General features: G+C 41.0%; 1 protein-coding gene across 1 annotated transcript in view; it reads right to left on the bottom strand.

The window, feature by feature from the left end:
* Positions 1-15,825, bottom strand: part of LOC122788407 (protein FAM237A-like) — a 109,019-nt gene that overhangs the window by 83,419 nt on the left and 9,775 nt on the right. Inside the window, exon 2 of the mRNA XM_044055479.1 lies at positions 15,125-15,528. Within this exon, the coding sequence (XP_043911414.1) occupies positions 15,125-15,527 (403 nt within the window). The 5' untranslated portion in view covers position 15,528. The remainder of the gene's footprint in view (positions 1-15,124; positions 15,529-15,825) is intronic.

Below are 15,825 nucleotides of genomic sequence, written 5' to 3'. Positions count from 1 at the left end.
CATGAACACCACAGTCACTGATTTTACCACTAAGGCATCTGAGATATGTACAAATGTTATGGTGTTTAGAATATACATTGTACTATAGACATTCCTCACTACTGAAAACAAATGTGACAGTCAGTTGGTGTACATATGTCTGATACATGTTAATGTTCATATGTTTGTGAAATTAGGTGTTGCAATGTGACATGAGAGGGAGTATTATGAATGAGTAAGGTTCTTGCTTTGTGTCCTTTTTATTTTGTCCCCATACTCCATGTACACTCCTCCATTTCACTTATTGGACATCCAACCCAGGCCCTACTTGATGCATGATTGCATTACCCATCATTTCTCCCCCTCCCCAATCTTCACAATCACCCCTTCTATGGTGAATTAGGTTAATATTAATTGTTATAATACCAGAGCTGCATGTGTTTTGTGTACACTCCAATTCCTTTGGAGTGCTTCTGTGTCACAAAGTGTGTTCATAGATGTTTATATATATGGCTATTGATGTAACTGTATAATATATATATATATATATATATATATATATATATATATATATATATATATATATATATTTCATATTCATTTGTAACAGTAATACATATGGAGACTGGAATGTGTTGGTTCACAAACTACAGTACATTACAATGTACTGTACATATGTACACAAAGTGACTGTCCCATTTGTGATTATTACAGTGAAATGCATATGGTATAAGGTATAGTCTCAAGACCATGAAACATGTATATACCTCGGATGGCTTAGTGGTAAGTCCCATGACTATAGTGTGCATGGTCCAGGGTTCAGCAACTGCGATGCTTTACGAATGTTTTTTACTCCAGAATAAGGGTCATTTAAGCAGTTGTAAGCATGTTTAAAAGTGTTTGTGTGACATTATAGCAGCGGTTAAACACAGTTAAACAAACTTTGTAACGTATAATCTGTGCACGCAAACATGGCCAAATCCGCTAACTACTCAGGATATATACATGTCAGTGAAGTAACATCTCACTATGTGCTGACATAACATTACATTCTCTGTTGATTGTACTCTCCAGCACACATGGGTTTATATGGGTGTTTCGAATGTTTATTATACAGAAGATTACTACCTATATATGCAAGCTGTGGTTAAGGTATACTTTTGAACATGATAAACATCCCTGCCTTTATCAGGATTGGAACCTCGAATGCACAGATACTATGCAGATGCTGTAACCATTACACTGTTGACATTAACATTGCTTCTGCCTATTTCCTATTTAGATGATGTCTATGTGTAAGCTAGGCTAAGCAAAGGGCAAAGGCCCCCAAACTCACTGAGCTTCATGTACTCTTGAAACAACAACATATAACAAATGCACTGTGAGACAATATATTACATTCCTAACTACATTAGACATAGCCCCTCACTGACACACTTCAAGGTAAACCTTGTTGTGTGAATGGGTAACAGAATAAACAACCCTGGGATCATGTGTCCCAGAACCATACAGCCAGGAGTTGGGGGATCCTGTCCAGTTTGATAGCTGTGAGACCTGTTGGGGGAATTGAATGGTGTTGAATTGTCACATTAACATATTAACATGCCCTCTTTAGATCACTAAGTACCCCTGTCACCCTCCACAACCCCAGTCTTCAACAGCTTCCAGCAACTCTGCCCGGAATTGCTTCATTGGCTATGCTTGACAGAGGCTCAGTTACTTCATCAATGGAGCAGGGAAAGTCAACACACTGTAGCTATGCTTGTAATTGCCCTCAGGCAGATAGGTAGTAGGCTATCTGTGAACCTCTAATGTGCAGGCCATCACAGCCATAATATGAATAAACAGATCTTCAGATCACAACATACAGTGAGAAATCACCATGTAGTCAGGAAACAGTTAAGTATAGCAAGAACATACAGAACACTGATACTTAGTCACTCCAAAAGCCTATTTTGGAAGCTAGAAGACTTGTATAAGTTTAAGGCTTTCAATTGCTTACCAGTAGGTTACCTACAGGAGAGATGAAAAACAAGCACAGATGGGGAACATGCATGCAATGATACCATACCGGCCTATGTGTCAGCCTTAGGCTTTGGAATACTAGCCATGGCTATTAACGCCCCCATGGTGCCTTATTTAGGAGGGTCTCAAAGGTGAATACCAGCTCCATAAACAGCACAATAGCAGATTCAATGAGGGTTATGCTACTCAACACCAGGGGTTGTGATCACAACATGCATGCACTCACAGCACTCCTCAGGATGGACAACATCAACATCTGTGCAGTAACTGAGATCTGTCTTAAGGCTCCTGAGAGCATACCAGCACTACCAGACTACAATCCATACCACACATTTCAGCCACAGAACATGGACTGACAGACATGGAGGGGCTGTATCCATATTCATCAGGGATACCTACACCTCCAGGTTAGTGGGGCAGCATGATACCTCTGAGACCATCCATGTACAGCTAACATCAGCCACAACTGCAATGTAAACTGTGGCCTGCTATGGATCACCCTCCATGACCCAGGACCACCACTCCACCTACCTGGAGACAGTGGAGAACATGACAGTCCTAACGCACACCCTGGCATTGGTCAATGTCAACTACCATACTATTAACTGGGAAACTTACTCCGGTACTCACTTCCAGGACCAGCGCTTCCTGGAATTTATCACCTCATATGCCCTGTATCAGGTGGTAACTTCCCTAACGTGGGGTGGAAACTACTAGAAGTGGTCATCACCAACATGGGCAACAGGTGCACCACAGCGGAGGTTAACCAGTCACTGGTTAGATCTGACCATGAACTATTCACTGTTTCCACACCCAAGCAACTCTCCCACCCATGAATACCACAGTGTATACCTTTCCTACAGCTAAATTTACACTACTAGTGACAGGGGGTGAGGGGTTTCACGGCCCCCATGCTAAGGGGAAACACTGCTCAAGATACAGACAGATTTACAAATGCAGTCTATAAGCACCTACATGGATGTATGGATCGTGCCATCACTGGTAAACCAAGACTCACTCCTACTAGACAAGGACACCGGTCTGGTGGACCTCTGCAATAAACAGGCTATACTACAGAAGTAGGACAGTGTTCCAGACAAACAGCAAATCCCACGAAGGGCAGACATCCATGACCACTATTAGTATGATACGTAGGTCCCTCATGACATCATCCAAGGCTAACATCATTAGGAGAATACGCAAGGATTCAAAAGATAACCACAAAGCCTTCTTTGGCTATGTCAAGGATCTACATGGTGACACACAGATTTGCACTGTGCCGGTGAAATATAGCACAAAATATGCTGACCCTACTGATTTTGCCAACATCCCTGCAGATACATTCAGTGCATACTTCACCCGTAAAGAGCCCACAACACTACCCAAAAGGTACAGTAGCCCACACATCAGAGACACACAGGTGGAAATGGCCCTCTCTAACAGCAGAACACAGCATCAGTGGAGGCAGATGTTGACCCAGACTGCATCTTGCAAACTGTACAAGACAACCTTCCCCTCACCTAATTAAGCTTTCCTACCTCAGCCTCTCCACAGGCTACATGCCCATACAATGGCGCGTGGCAACAGTTATTCCACTCCATCAAGGTGGAATCACAACTGACCATGGTAACTTCCACCCCATAAGCCTGACTAGCCTGGTCTGCAATGGTATGGTTTGCATTCTCATGGCACTCATTAACAGACATTGGTAACCTCCGAACACGTGACCCAACCCAGATCAGCTTGGTTGAGTGCAGTTCATGCCTACTGAACCTGTTTGACATCTTACATACAGTCACCAAGACGTCAGATGACGGGATACGTGGTTCACACATACTAGCTGGACCTTGCCAAGGATTTTGACACCATGCCCCATTCAGGTATTGTTGATAAACACACCAACCTGTACATATGCCCATACATCACAGGTTGGGTTGCCAATGGGCTTACACACAAACCCACATGGTACGACTAGCAGTCTCCAGGTCCAACTCTTGACCAGTCACAACTGGTGTCCCACAGGACTCAGTCCTGGGAGCCCTACTGTTCAGCATATACATCTCAGAGGTACAGGCAAATACAGGTGGACTATGGCAGACCATGTTTGGCAATGACTGCAAACTGGGAGCCATGATTGATAGTCCAGCTGACACAGACATCCCTCAAGGGGCCTTACGGAGAACATCACAGGGTGCCAACGTCATGGCCACCAGCCAAGTCCCACTAACTGCATGGTCATTCCATTGTGGAATTAGCACCCACATATTAACACATAAGTGGCAGCCACTTTAATACAGACAACGTGATGGGGCATCTGGGGACTAAGGTAGATAGTGATCTCCCCCTTTGACAATCAGATCTCCACAGTAGTTAGGACATCCTTCTATGTAGGCCATCTGATTACTAAAGGATTCCCATCTAGACATACTGGGGACTCATCACTCATCAGTTCCATCATAGGGTATAATAACCCATGTGGGATGTACCTCAGAAAACACTTCCAACAGCTGGGAGGTCCACGAATGTACCTCGCCAAGGGAAATACTGGCCTCCAACATATGGCCTATGCAGCCAGACTGAATAAACTCCTGCTTTACTCAGTGGCATCTTGTTTACTCAGAGAAGATCTCTGCTGGCCAACACAGACATGTCAAACTCAGGCTTGATGGGTATGCACCACCTATGGGAATCCATGTCACAGTGAGCCACACACTGTAGTGAGCTGAACCTTGCCACAACAATAACTGGAAGATGCTGGAGGGACAGCTTCCTGTCACAGACACTCCCCATACTTTGGAACAACATCCCTAACTACATTATACAGTGCCCCTCACTAACACTCTGCAAGAGAAACCTTGAATAGTGGATGGGGAACAGTAGATGCACCCCATGGATCCTGCCATTGACTTTGCTCCACAGTGGGACATTTAATGAATCAATGCTTATGAATGGCCTCTGGCAGTTGGCCAATTACCTACCTATGAATCTATACATACAGTATCTGCATATGCTGATAGCTTAATTTATAGTTCAGGTGTTGACTACATGACAATTTACAGGTAGTCTTGTGTGTGTGCCATCCATTTTTACTGTGTGTGCAGGTGCAGAAAGGTGTCAGTCCCTAGGTGCCTACACTGTCAGTGTGTGTGCTATACGTTCCCTCTTTGCCAAGGCATGGACATACTGGGCACACCTCCATCTGCCTAATGGGGCTGGCTCAGGGTGTTCATGGTCTGAGTACATCTGTGCCTGTGGGGCCCTTGGCAATGGTGGTGGGCTGTGAGGGCCTTCATCATTCTGTCCCTGCTGCAGCTGTGGCACATACTATGAAGATGTGGGCACATGTGCGTGGAGAGTACTGCAAGGCTCCACCAGATATGTCCAAGCAATGGAACCATGATTTCAGCATCCCAAACACACGCTCTATGATGATTCTGGTTTGTGCGTGTGCCTCATTATGGCATTCCTGCATGGGTGTGTGTGCATTTCTGATGGGAGTCATCATCCATGGTTCCAGTGCATAGCCAGCATCCCCCACCAGGTGGCCATTTGGGATGTCCCCCCTGGCAAATAACCGATACCACTGTGAGGCATGCACATCCATGATAATGCCCTGGGCATTGCACATGACCTGGCAGTTAATGGAGGGGTATCTCTTGTGGTTTATGTAGTGCCTACTCTGCTCACCGGGTGGTGACTTGATGTGTATGTGTGTGCAGTCTATTGCACCCAGTACCTTCGGGTATTCTGTCACATAGTGCATGGTGGAAGAGACGCATATTGCTGGCCAACTCCTCCTGCGTTCAGGGGAAGTATATGTGTTCATTGACATGTGGTAACATGGCATCCAGGAACTGGTGTAGTACCTGGATGCTGATGCCTGTGAAATCCCTATGATATCCCCAGTTGGTCTTTGAAAGGTACCTGTAGCTAGTATTCTCAGGCTTAGACATACCTTCGTATCCACTGGGATGGGTTCCCCTCTGTTTGCTCTGGCTCTGAGGCATGGCCGGCACAGCTCCATAAGTTGCTGTAGGATGTCTCTGTCCACCCTGTAATGCTCTACTATCTCCAGATCATGTAGCCCCTGGTAGGTTACCCTGGGTCTGAACACTCTCCTCCTCCTCTGGTGTCTGAGGTGGTCATGTGCATCATCCTCCATACCACCTTCAGTCTCGACACATGCTGGTGGATCAAAGCTATGGCAGCCCCTAACATGTACATACTAAAAGTTCCCCATCTGTATACACCACTGGTGCAGAGTGTATGGGAATACACAAATGTGTGTGAGGTGCTTTCACACTTTATAGTAGTGTGCTATGGATGCTGCTGATGTTAGTGGGTGTCTTAATTATGAGTTTTGCAATGAGTACTGCAAGTGTGGGGTCTTTACTGTGGAGATCTACTTGCCTGCCTTGATTAATCTGTTGCCCTTTAATTCACTTTTAGACCTGGATCCCCTCCCATTATCAGGCATGCATCCACCTGCCGTCTTTCTTGTTTTGTACTTTCCCTACCCAGTCATAGCAAATGTGCCTTGTAGCTGATATACTGTAAATCGGCTATGTTCTGCTTTGACACTTTACTGTTTTCTTTGCAGTACAGCTGCTCCCCTTTCCTATTCTGCAGGTAGCTGCTTGCAGCCATGTTAGCTGTTGGCAATGGCCTACTGTAGGCTCCTAGGTGTTAATTAGTCATTTGTACTCCAATTTCACTGCTGCAGCATTTCCTTATTTCTTTCCTATATCCTTCCTGTTTCAGCTGCAGTGCGCGCCGCGCATACCCATTTACTGGGTTTACGCGCATTTTCATCTCCATTCACATGCATACTTGGTTACCTTGTGTACTCTCAGATAAGCATAGCTATGGCCAATTCGACACACCCCTATCCTGCAGCTTTGCCTAGCTAGGGGCAGACCGGTTTAGCAATGCTCCAGTGTGCTTACAGCAATGGTGACACACCCCTCTTTTGATGTCATCTTTATCTCAAGGGCACACCTCGGTGTTATAATGCTACGCTGTGAGGTGCATCCATACACCAGCGGGGAATCTGCGATTCACTATTACTCCTCTCATTTGCATGGCATTGCCTACTAATTCCTAGCTACTGCGCATAACACTGTCACTGCCCCTTAGCAACCCTTGCGCCATAAGTATGGTGTAGCATGCCTGCCATTGACTATTATGGGGAAATCATGATATGTGTTTCATTGTGGTTTTATTTTATATTTTTATATATTCCTTGTGATCCCCTTTGCGCACCGCTTCCCTGCACTTCCATGTCGCGATAGTGCGACTATATATATTAAATGTTAATTTTATATTTTGTAAATTTTGTTTTTATGCCAATGGCTATATATTTAGCCATTGGCATATATTAACATATTACATGTGTTTGGTCAGCTGTCATGGCTCCGATTTTATGTTTGCAAACATGCAAACCGTTTTCTACGGTTTATATTTCTGCATGCTTATACTACGCCTGCACCACTTCCTGAATCGCTACATGCCTTCATTTGCATGCTACACTGTTGCACATGGGGTAATTAGCGTACAAGGCTCGGGAGTTGTGCAGGAGTAGCGTACGCAGGTAGTGCACGTGGAAACAGCTCGTACCTGAATCGCTCGGCGGCCATATTTGGTGTTAGAACGCCAACGCTACGCCTGCACCTGGCGCAAGCTTTATGAATCCCAGGGAATGTGGGAGACAGGACAATTCACTGAAAATGTTAGTTTATATCACACTATAGTTGGAAATATTTCTAGCTGTTTGTTAGGCATTATGAAAACAAGTACTATTTCCATATGTACTTAATACTTCAAAAAACAAGTGGTTTACAAAGTGTTGCATGACATTAGGTGAAACCTTAGATATTGTTAAAAAAACTATCTTTGATATTTGCACTTTAAGTTGCACATCTTGATGAATATCTAGTGTTATTTCTATTGATAATTATACAATTAAACATTTTTCATATTTCTGCAAAAATATAAATATGTAAATAAACATGGACTTAGGGATTTCTTGTTGTCATGTGAAAGCTTATGTATGGTTAACAAAAAATGTTCTAACTATATATGTCTAGGTTGTATGGCTTTCAATATATTAAAATTTGTTTATGAAAGTTTAGAAAAATATATAATTTGGGGTTTGTGTGCATTATAATTCATTACAGTATTTATGGAAAAATCTATGACTGCTTTGGCTACTATCACTGTGAAGAATACTTCTTTCTGATAGCATTGATATCTGTACAGTTTTAATAGATGTTATTGTTCACAAAATAGTTGCATGTGCTTGACTTATGCTTTTTAAGTTTACTTTTCAGAAAATGCTCAGGAATGCAAAATGTGTGTAGGCTGCTACAGATGTGACATTCCACACCACACAGATGTTAATGAGATGACAGAAAAAAAAACATGCATACAAATTCTACATTATATGTTTTCTTTCTTTATGACAACTGTCTTTCAGTCTAATATTACACAATTCCTGCCTTCTCTTAAACCTCATTCCTCCTCCTTCTGAGAATTATACTGCATGTATTGCTCGTACAAATTCCATTTGTTACTATGTAATTCATTCCTTCCCTTTTCTAAAGATCCTTCCCCCAGTTCTGTTATCTGTTTTACAATATTCTCTACTTCAAATGCAGAAAGTATAGATTTTAATTTCCATTTCTAGAAATAGTTTTTTTTTTGGCAGCCAACAAAATTAAACTTAATAAGGCAAATCCTGTGTCCCAGCTCAAAAGAATCATTTCCTTAGTTACAGCCATTTGATGACATGATATTTCTGATAGAGGCAAGGAATTTTTTAAATACGCAAACTCATTATACTCCCAACAAAAACATGTACCCAGTTACCTCTTTCTTTTCCATCACTCCTTCAACATTTTCTATCTACCTGAGAAAAAAAAAATTTGAAGTCTGCTTGGGGTATAAAAATACCAATGTAAACACTTCCAAGCAAAATTCCTAAATCTTCTGGACTTTGTTGCATACTTGGTAGCCATACATATTTCCTACCATTGTTCCCTTATAAACTGCTTTTCCAGTCTCTCTTTTCTTTAGAGCCTCCTTGCTGATCTTCTGTTTTAAATATTTTTTTAGTGTCTCACTGGTATTTTTCTGCCGTGTTAAACATTTTCTAGTGTTTCTTGATGAAACTAGGGTAGCTAGTAGCTGTAGCATAGTCCATTTACAGACTTGCTGCATCTGGGTCTGTTTGTAGTGGTTTGTTTGTTGTGATCATGTTTTCCAGGTCATCTTAGATTGGAAGGTGCCTATCTGCACTTCAGTGAGAGGATTGTGGTGACTGATACCTGTCTGGTAAAGGGAGGCTGGTCTAGGACTTAGAATAAGCATACTCATTGATCCTTTTGAATCTTTTAAAAATTTTTTTTCAGGTTTTTAGCTTCTGGTACTTAGGCCCTCCATTTGAGCAGGTTTCTGCTTGTTTGTACAGAGCTGAACAGAGGTGGGCTACCAGACACAACTCTGAGCTGAGATACCAGACGACTAGAGGCTTCTGAGCTTCCAAAAAAAACATAAGTTGTCTGTTTTTTTTTTTTTTTTGGTTATTTATACTATTTACTGCATTTTTATTGCCTGCCACCTACTTTTATACTGTATTTATATACTGTGTACTAAACTACACTATTGTATTGCAATTCTCTGCATTACTGTGCCTTTTACATTGAATTTTATTGCTGTTTTCACTGTTTACAGAGCTTTTTTGCTATTTTCTATTTTGCTATTTTCACTGTTTAAATATTTACTGGTCTTGCTGGAGCTGAATCCATATGTTTCTTTAAAATAGTGATTAGACGTTGATGATCAGTTTCTGTTTGGATAGTTTGGCCATAAATTTAATCATGGAACTTCGAACATATGAACACAATTGCCAATAGTTCCTTCTCAATTTGAGTGGACTGCATCTCAGTTTGGGTAAGAGTTCTAGATGCACAGGCAACAGGTCTGACCTCTTGAAGAATAACTGCACCAAGACCGAACTTTGAAGCACCACAGGAAAGAACTACTGGTTTGTGGACATCATAGCATCTTAATGTAGGTGGGTTGGCAATTTGCTGTTAGAAGCTATCAAATGCTCTCTGGTGTTGTTCTAACCATGATCAGGCAACATTTTTTGCATGTCAGCTCTCTTAAAGGTGCTGATAACTCACTAAAGTCAGGGATAAATTTGCTCAAATAGTTAACCATACCAAGAAAACACTGTAAAGCTTGGACATTGTCTTGAGCTGGCATCTCAAGAATGGCTGCTTGTTTAGAAGGATCTGGTCGTAAGCTTGTACTGCTAAATAAATGACCTACATAAGTAAATTCTCGTAGTCTAAATTTACACTTCAGAGGACTGAGCTTTAAATTCACTTCATGCTCTCTGTCTAGAACTTTCCTGAGGTTTCTGCCATGCTCTGCTTCACCATTGCCTTCAACCAGTAAATCATCAATTATTATAGCACACGGGTAGCCTGAAAAAGTTTGCTCCATTGCATGGCGAAAGACTTCACTGGCAGAATTTATTCCAAAAGGTATCCTGAGGGATCTAGATCTACCAAATGGGGTACTGAATGTAGTCATTAGTGAAGATTTGGGATCAAGCATCACTTGCCAAAATAAACTCTTTGCATCTAAGACAGAAACAGCAGTGGCATTTGGCATAAGGGTTGCAATCTTCTCAACTGTATGCATAGGATGATGAGGTCTTTTTAATGCCTTGTTCATGTCTCTTCGGTCAATGCATATTCTGATCTCATCTGAATTTTCCTTATGAGCAGCTACCATGGAAGACACTTAGTTGGTTTTGTGACTGGACAAATCACACCTTGCTGCACCATTTTGTCTAACTGGACCTTGACTTTGTCCTGCATAGCTATTGGAACTCTTCTTGCTGGTCTGACCACTGGACTGACCTCTCGGTCTACCTTCATGGAGTATACACCTGGAAGTCTGCCTAGCTTGTTGTCGGAAACATCAGCATACTCTGAGAAAATAGTATCACTGAAGCTGGAACTGGGACATGTGCTTACATGATGGACTTCTTTGGTAAAAGAAAGCAGTTTCATTCTCAGACTGTCTCTGAGACCTAATGATGACTGCACATGTTTTCTGGCTACATAGAATTGTAAGCTGCAACTGTTCCCAGCCGAATAGCATGAAAGCATTACCGAGCCTTTGGTTTGAATCTCTTCATCTCCATAAGCAACACGCTTCAAACAATTGACAAAATTTAGTTGCTCACCAGCCCTCACTTTAGCAAATGTTTCTGCTGACATTACATTACACTTTGCAGCAGTGTCTACTTTGAGCTCTATGGGTTTACCATTGATCAGGACAGTACAAAATACTTCATTCTTTGCCAACAAATCTACTGCATTAACATTTTCACTGATCACTGATGCATCAACTACATAGAAAGTAGGGTTGCAAGCTCTCTACATGATCAACTTGTTTCTTTGAGTGACCTTTCTTAATAACTGAATGAGGCTTGCTTGATTATAAAACTTTTGAAAGTGGTTCCATTTTTTTTTACACTTGTGGCATTGCTGAAGAAATGCTAAGCACTACTCTTTTTTAGACTCATGATTGGCTCCACAATTACGACAGTTAACAATAAGACTTGACTTGGTTTTTGCTGACTCACCCTTATACTGCACTGAATATGCCCTTTTTACTGAGCTAGCCATGGAACTTGCTAGAAAGCTACAGCTCCTTCCAGGGAATCCCACAGGGGTTGCAGCTGCCATGTGCTTAGGCCTGTGTCTAATTTCCATGTGTTGCATACTGTCTACGTTTGCTCTAGAGACTGCTGAAACCATGCTCTTATCACTTGCAAGCATATTTGTGTGCCTTTCTGTGAGCTCATGGATTTGACAAATCTCTATGGCTTTGCTTAACATGAAATCACTGTCACGAAGCAAAATCTGTCTTACTGCAGCACTATTAACACTACACACAAGCCTGTCCTTTATTAACTTGTTTTTCAGGTCACCAAATCTGCATGTTTTGGCTTTATTTCTCAAGTCAGTGATAAAAGCTGTGAAAGTTTCACATGGCTTTTGGTCTCTTGTGTAAACTAAGTGCCTCTCTAATGTAACATTTGTCTGGGGGTTGCATTTCTCTAAATTTATGTTTTAAGCACTCAGAGTCCTCCCTTGATTCAGTAGGTACCACACTATGGTGGCTTCCACCTCTCCTGCATATACTTTTGATGCATACACAAATGAACGCTTTCTTTCAATAGCTTCTGACCCAGCTAAATTAAAGCAAATTAAGCAAGATGAATGATGTTGTATGTGCATCTTTGTCAGAAAATCTGTTTGTATGAAAATATATTCTTGCTCAAATACTCTCCAATTCCCTGCTATATTTTGAACACACACAAGTGGACTTTGTCTGCAAAATGCCTCCGCTGTATCAACACAAAGTAGTGAAGTTGCTTGAAATCATGTACAAACATACACACATAAATATGTATGCCAGAATTTTATGCCAGTACTTGTAATTATGCCCAAAAGCACAACAAGCTCCTTGAAATAACTGCACTTTGCCAAATAAGTCTCCGTAGCACAAGAACACTTTGAAATCACTGTACATTGTGAAACCACTCCTTATCAGTGTAAGAAATGCTTCAAAATGGCTGTACTTTGCAAATAAACTGTACACAACAGAAGAATCTCAGAGTAAGAAACATTTCAAGATGAATGCACTTTGCAAATAAACTGTACACAGCATAAGAACCTTTCAAAATGGATATACTTTGCGAAATAACTCTGCACAGTGTAAGAAACATTTTGATTGCACTCTGCAATATAACTATACTTTGCACACAGCAAACTCTTTGAAATAATTGCACCATAATACAGCACACAGTTTGAAAACACTTTTGCACGCCCTGAGATACTTTGAACAACTCTAGTTATGCTTTGAATGGCTTAGGTCAATGCAAAATAGTAGATTGTGCCCAAAATACGGTCTTTTACTAAAAACATGCAGTTGCCTTGCTCTTTAAGCTTAATTTGCCCTTTTATTGTACTTGTTATGCCCTTTTTAATCTCTTATCATGCTTATACTTTTCTTGTGCCTGTTTTATTTTAAACATGCTCGTTATGCAAGCCAAAGGTAATTCTGAGTCCCATATGAATATCCCGGCTAGTTTATCAAATATCGTAGTTTTGAACATTTAATTTAATTAATAATGCGTTTTGTGCCCTTTGTTGTTAATAATACGTTTTGTGCTACTCATTTGATTAATAATGTTTTTTGTGCCTTATAAATGCACCATTTCATTTTCATTGCCAAATAAATCATTTGTGCAATTTTTCTTTACCTTAAGTTTGTTTCTGGCCCTTTTTGGTTTGCTGGAGCTCCATTTCACTCAACAAGCTTAATTTGCCTTCACCTTCAATTCTGCACCTCCTGGCTTGAAGAAGTTGCTCTCTTAATCCCGGTTCTGACACCATGTCGCTCGTCTGGTCAGGATAAAACAGACAAACATTTGTGGGTTCAGTTCAAGCAGCTTTATTACACACAAGAGGCTTTGTAACTTAAACTTAAATAAACTTATAAACAGACTGACTACCACACTCATACATGTTAACACTCTGGCTGTTCTCTCAAAATGGCACTGCTGCCTGCACTTGCTCACTATTTATTTGCATGTGCTTACATCTGGAAATGCTTTATAAAGGTACATGTACATGCTCTGATCTACAGATACGAAAGGGGAAAGAGGATAACTCTGCCTGGTTCCTCTGTTCAAACACAACTTATCAGAGAGGAACCCCCACCCACTTTAATTCTTGGCTCTCATCCTTCATATATCTCCCTAAGTAACCTTATTATACTATTACAGAATGCAAATGTTCCCATTGTCCTAATCCTAAAATCCCAGCTGACTCTGTTGGATTCCTTCTTGGCATCAAGATCTAACAACAGAAGTATTTTCTTACATTCTGCTTCCCTCTGAATTATTATTTTTCTGTTAATGTTGTCAAATGTTTGCCTCCACTTCACAATACCACATTGATCTATATCTATAAATTTTGGATTAACAGTTCAGTGTTAAGTACAAAGAAATGTCAAGAAAATGTCTGATGTGACCGGCTATAGACTATGCATCTTTTTACACAAGAAATTGCCTCATGTAGCATATAAAACATCAAGGAGTGAGCCTTATTAAGCTACCTTTAAGCACACACAAGAGCAGTGCAACATTTGGAAAAGTTTCAGCTAATACTAATAAAGCCATCAGCATACATCTGAAATGCATGTTTTGATGCTTTCTGTGCAACACAGTGTGATCAGTATGTGATATGATTTTATTGTTCTTGATTTAACCCATTATATGACTAGCCTATTTGTTGCCCTTAAACAAAAAATGATTTGAAAGTTTTGTTGCTCTCCTGCTTTAACTTGGTTAAGACTATAATAACAAATTTCAGACATTTTTCTGGACTAAGCTGGCCCTGTGGCACAGAGATAAAAAGCCTTGACTGCACTGCAGATGAACTGTGTTTGATTAGCAGCATGGGTAGTGGGGAGATCAGGAAGGGGAGAATGGGTGTGAGTGGCCAGTGCCAGCTAGTCCATTCTGGGCCGGGGTTGCAACTTTGGCTTACTGCATAAGTGATAGTTGCAGGACTACAACTGCATCATCTGCAGCAAAGAGTTTGGAGGCTGTGCATGAATGGAAGCATGCATTCACCTGCTCGTGGTGCTCACAGCTGAGGGCATGTCTACAAGTTCTGCAGACTGGCCCACTCATTAACATATCACTCTCTCCTCCACTAGGGAACAAATGGATTGGAAGTTTTTTCCGCAACAGAGGAACAGATGGGTCATTTGTTTGCAAGATGAGACACTACTGAGCCAGTCCTGTAGACAGTAAAAAAGTACTGTACTGTCTGAATGATGTTTTAGCTCTCATCTGTCATGACAAATATTCAAATGTCATCATTCTCATGTTATACGCTACTATATCAAAGGGAAACAATATGCAGCTTCTGTGTACTGCATGACTGAAATGATGCATGCAGCTTATTACTAGAAGTAGAATTCAGTAAAATGCAAAAGTAAAATTAAATATCAGAATACTTACATGATTTATTTGTGAAGCTGTTTGTGTTCTTTTTGGTGGTGATTGCTCTCCTACCGAGCCCATGAGTTCTAGCTTGCATACATTTAACATAGAGGTGATAAAATATCTCAGATAGGTCCCAGAAAAGGGCGCTGTATCTTGGGTTCTCAAATTTGTTCAGAAAGATCATGAAGTCCCAGAGCTCACTCACTGAGGTCACAAACTTGATCTTCTTAGTCCTGACGAGGGCCAGAGATGCCATATCAAAGCACTGTGGGTCATAGATCTCCTTCTCAGACAGCTGGGAAAAGACTTCAGAAACCCCTGTGGGATTCCCTAGCCTTAGCGCACAAGTAAGCAGAAGAAGCAGTACTGTGAAGGGCAGAAGATGGTATCGATGCTTATGTTTATCAGGAACTTTCATTCTGTAAAATGCATTAAATGGTTGTTTACTTGTTTTACATGTTAAAACTCCAACAGATACAAAAAGAAGTTGAGGATGCAAGCATTATTCAACTAGTACAGGAGAGTTATTTGAATAGAATAGTACTGAGAGTTATATAGCATGAATTAGACATAGCCAGGACTAAACAGAATCCTAGGATAAACCAGCACTGAGTGCCACACAACACAAATAGGAATTGGTAGTAGCAACTGCACAACAGAAAGAAGTATATTGCAAAACTATTTTAGTTTTATTTTATTATTCTGGTAACCAGATA

This window comes from Protopterus annectens, chromosome 13.part0, assembly GCF_019279795.1.
Source record: "Protopterus annectens isolate FY-2018-M chromosome 13.part0, PAN1.0, whole genome shotgun sequence".
In the NCBI taxonomy this organism is placed as follows: Eukaryota; Metazoa; Chordata; order Ceratodontiformes; family Protopteridae; genus Protopterus; species Protopterus annectens.
Note: the sequence above shows the minus strand (reverse complement) of the source record. Positions and strands in the feature narration are given on the sequence as shown.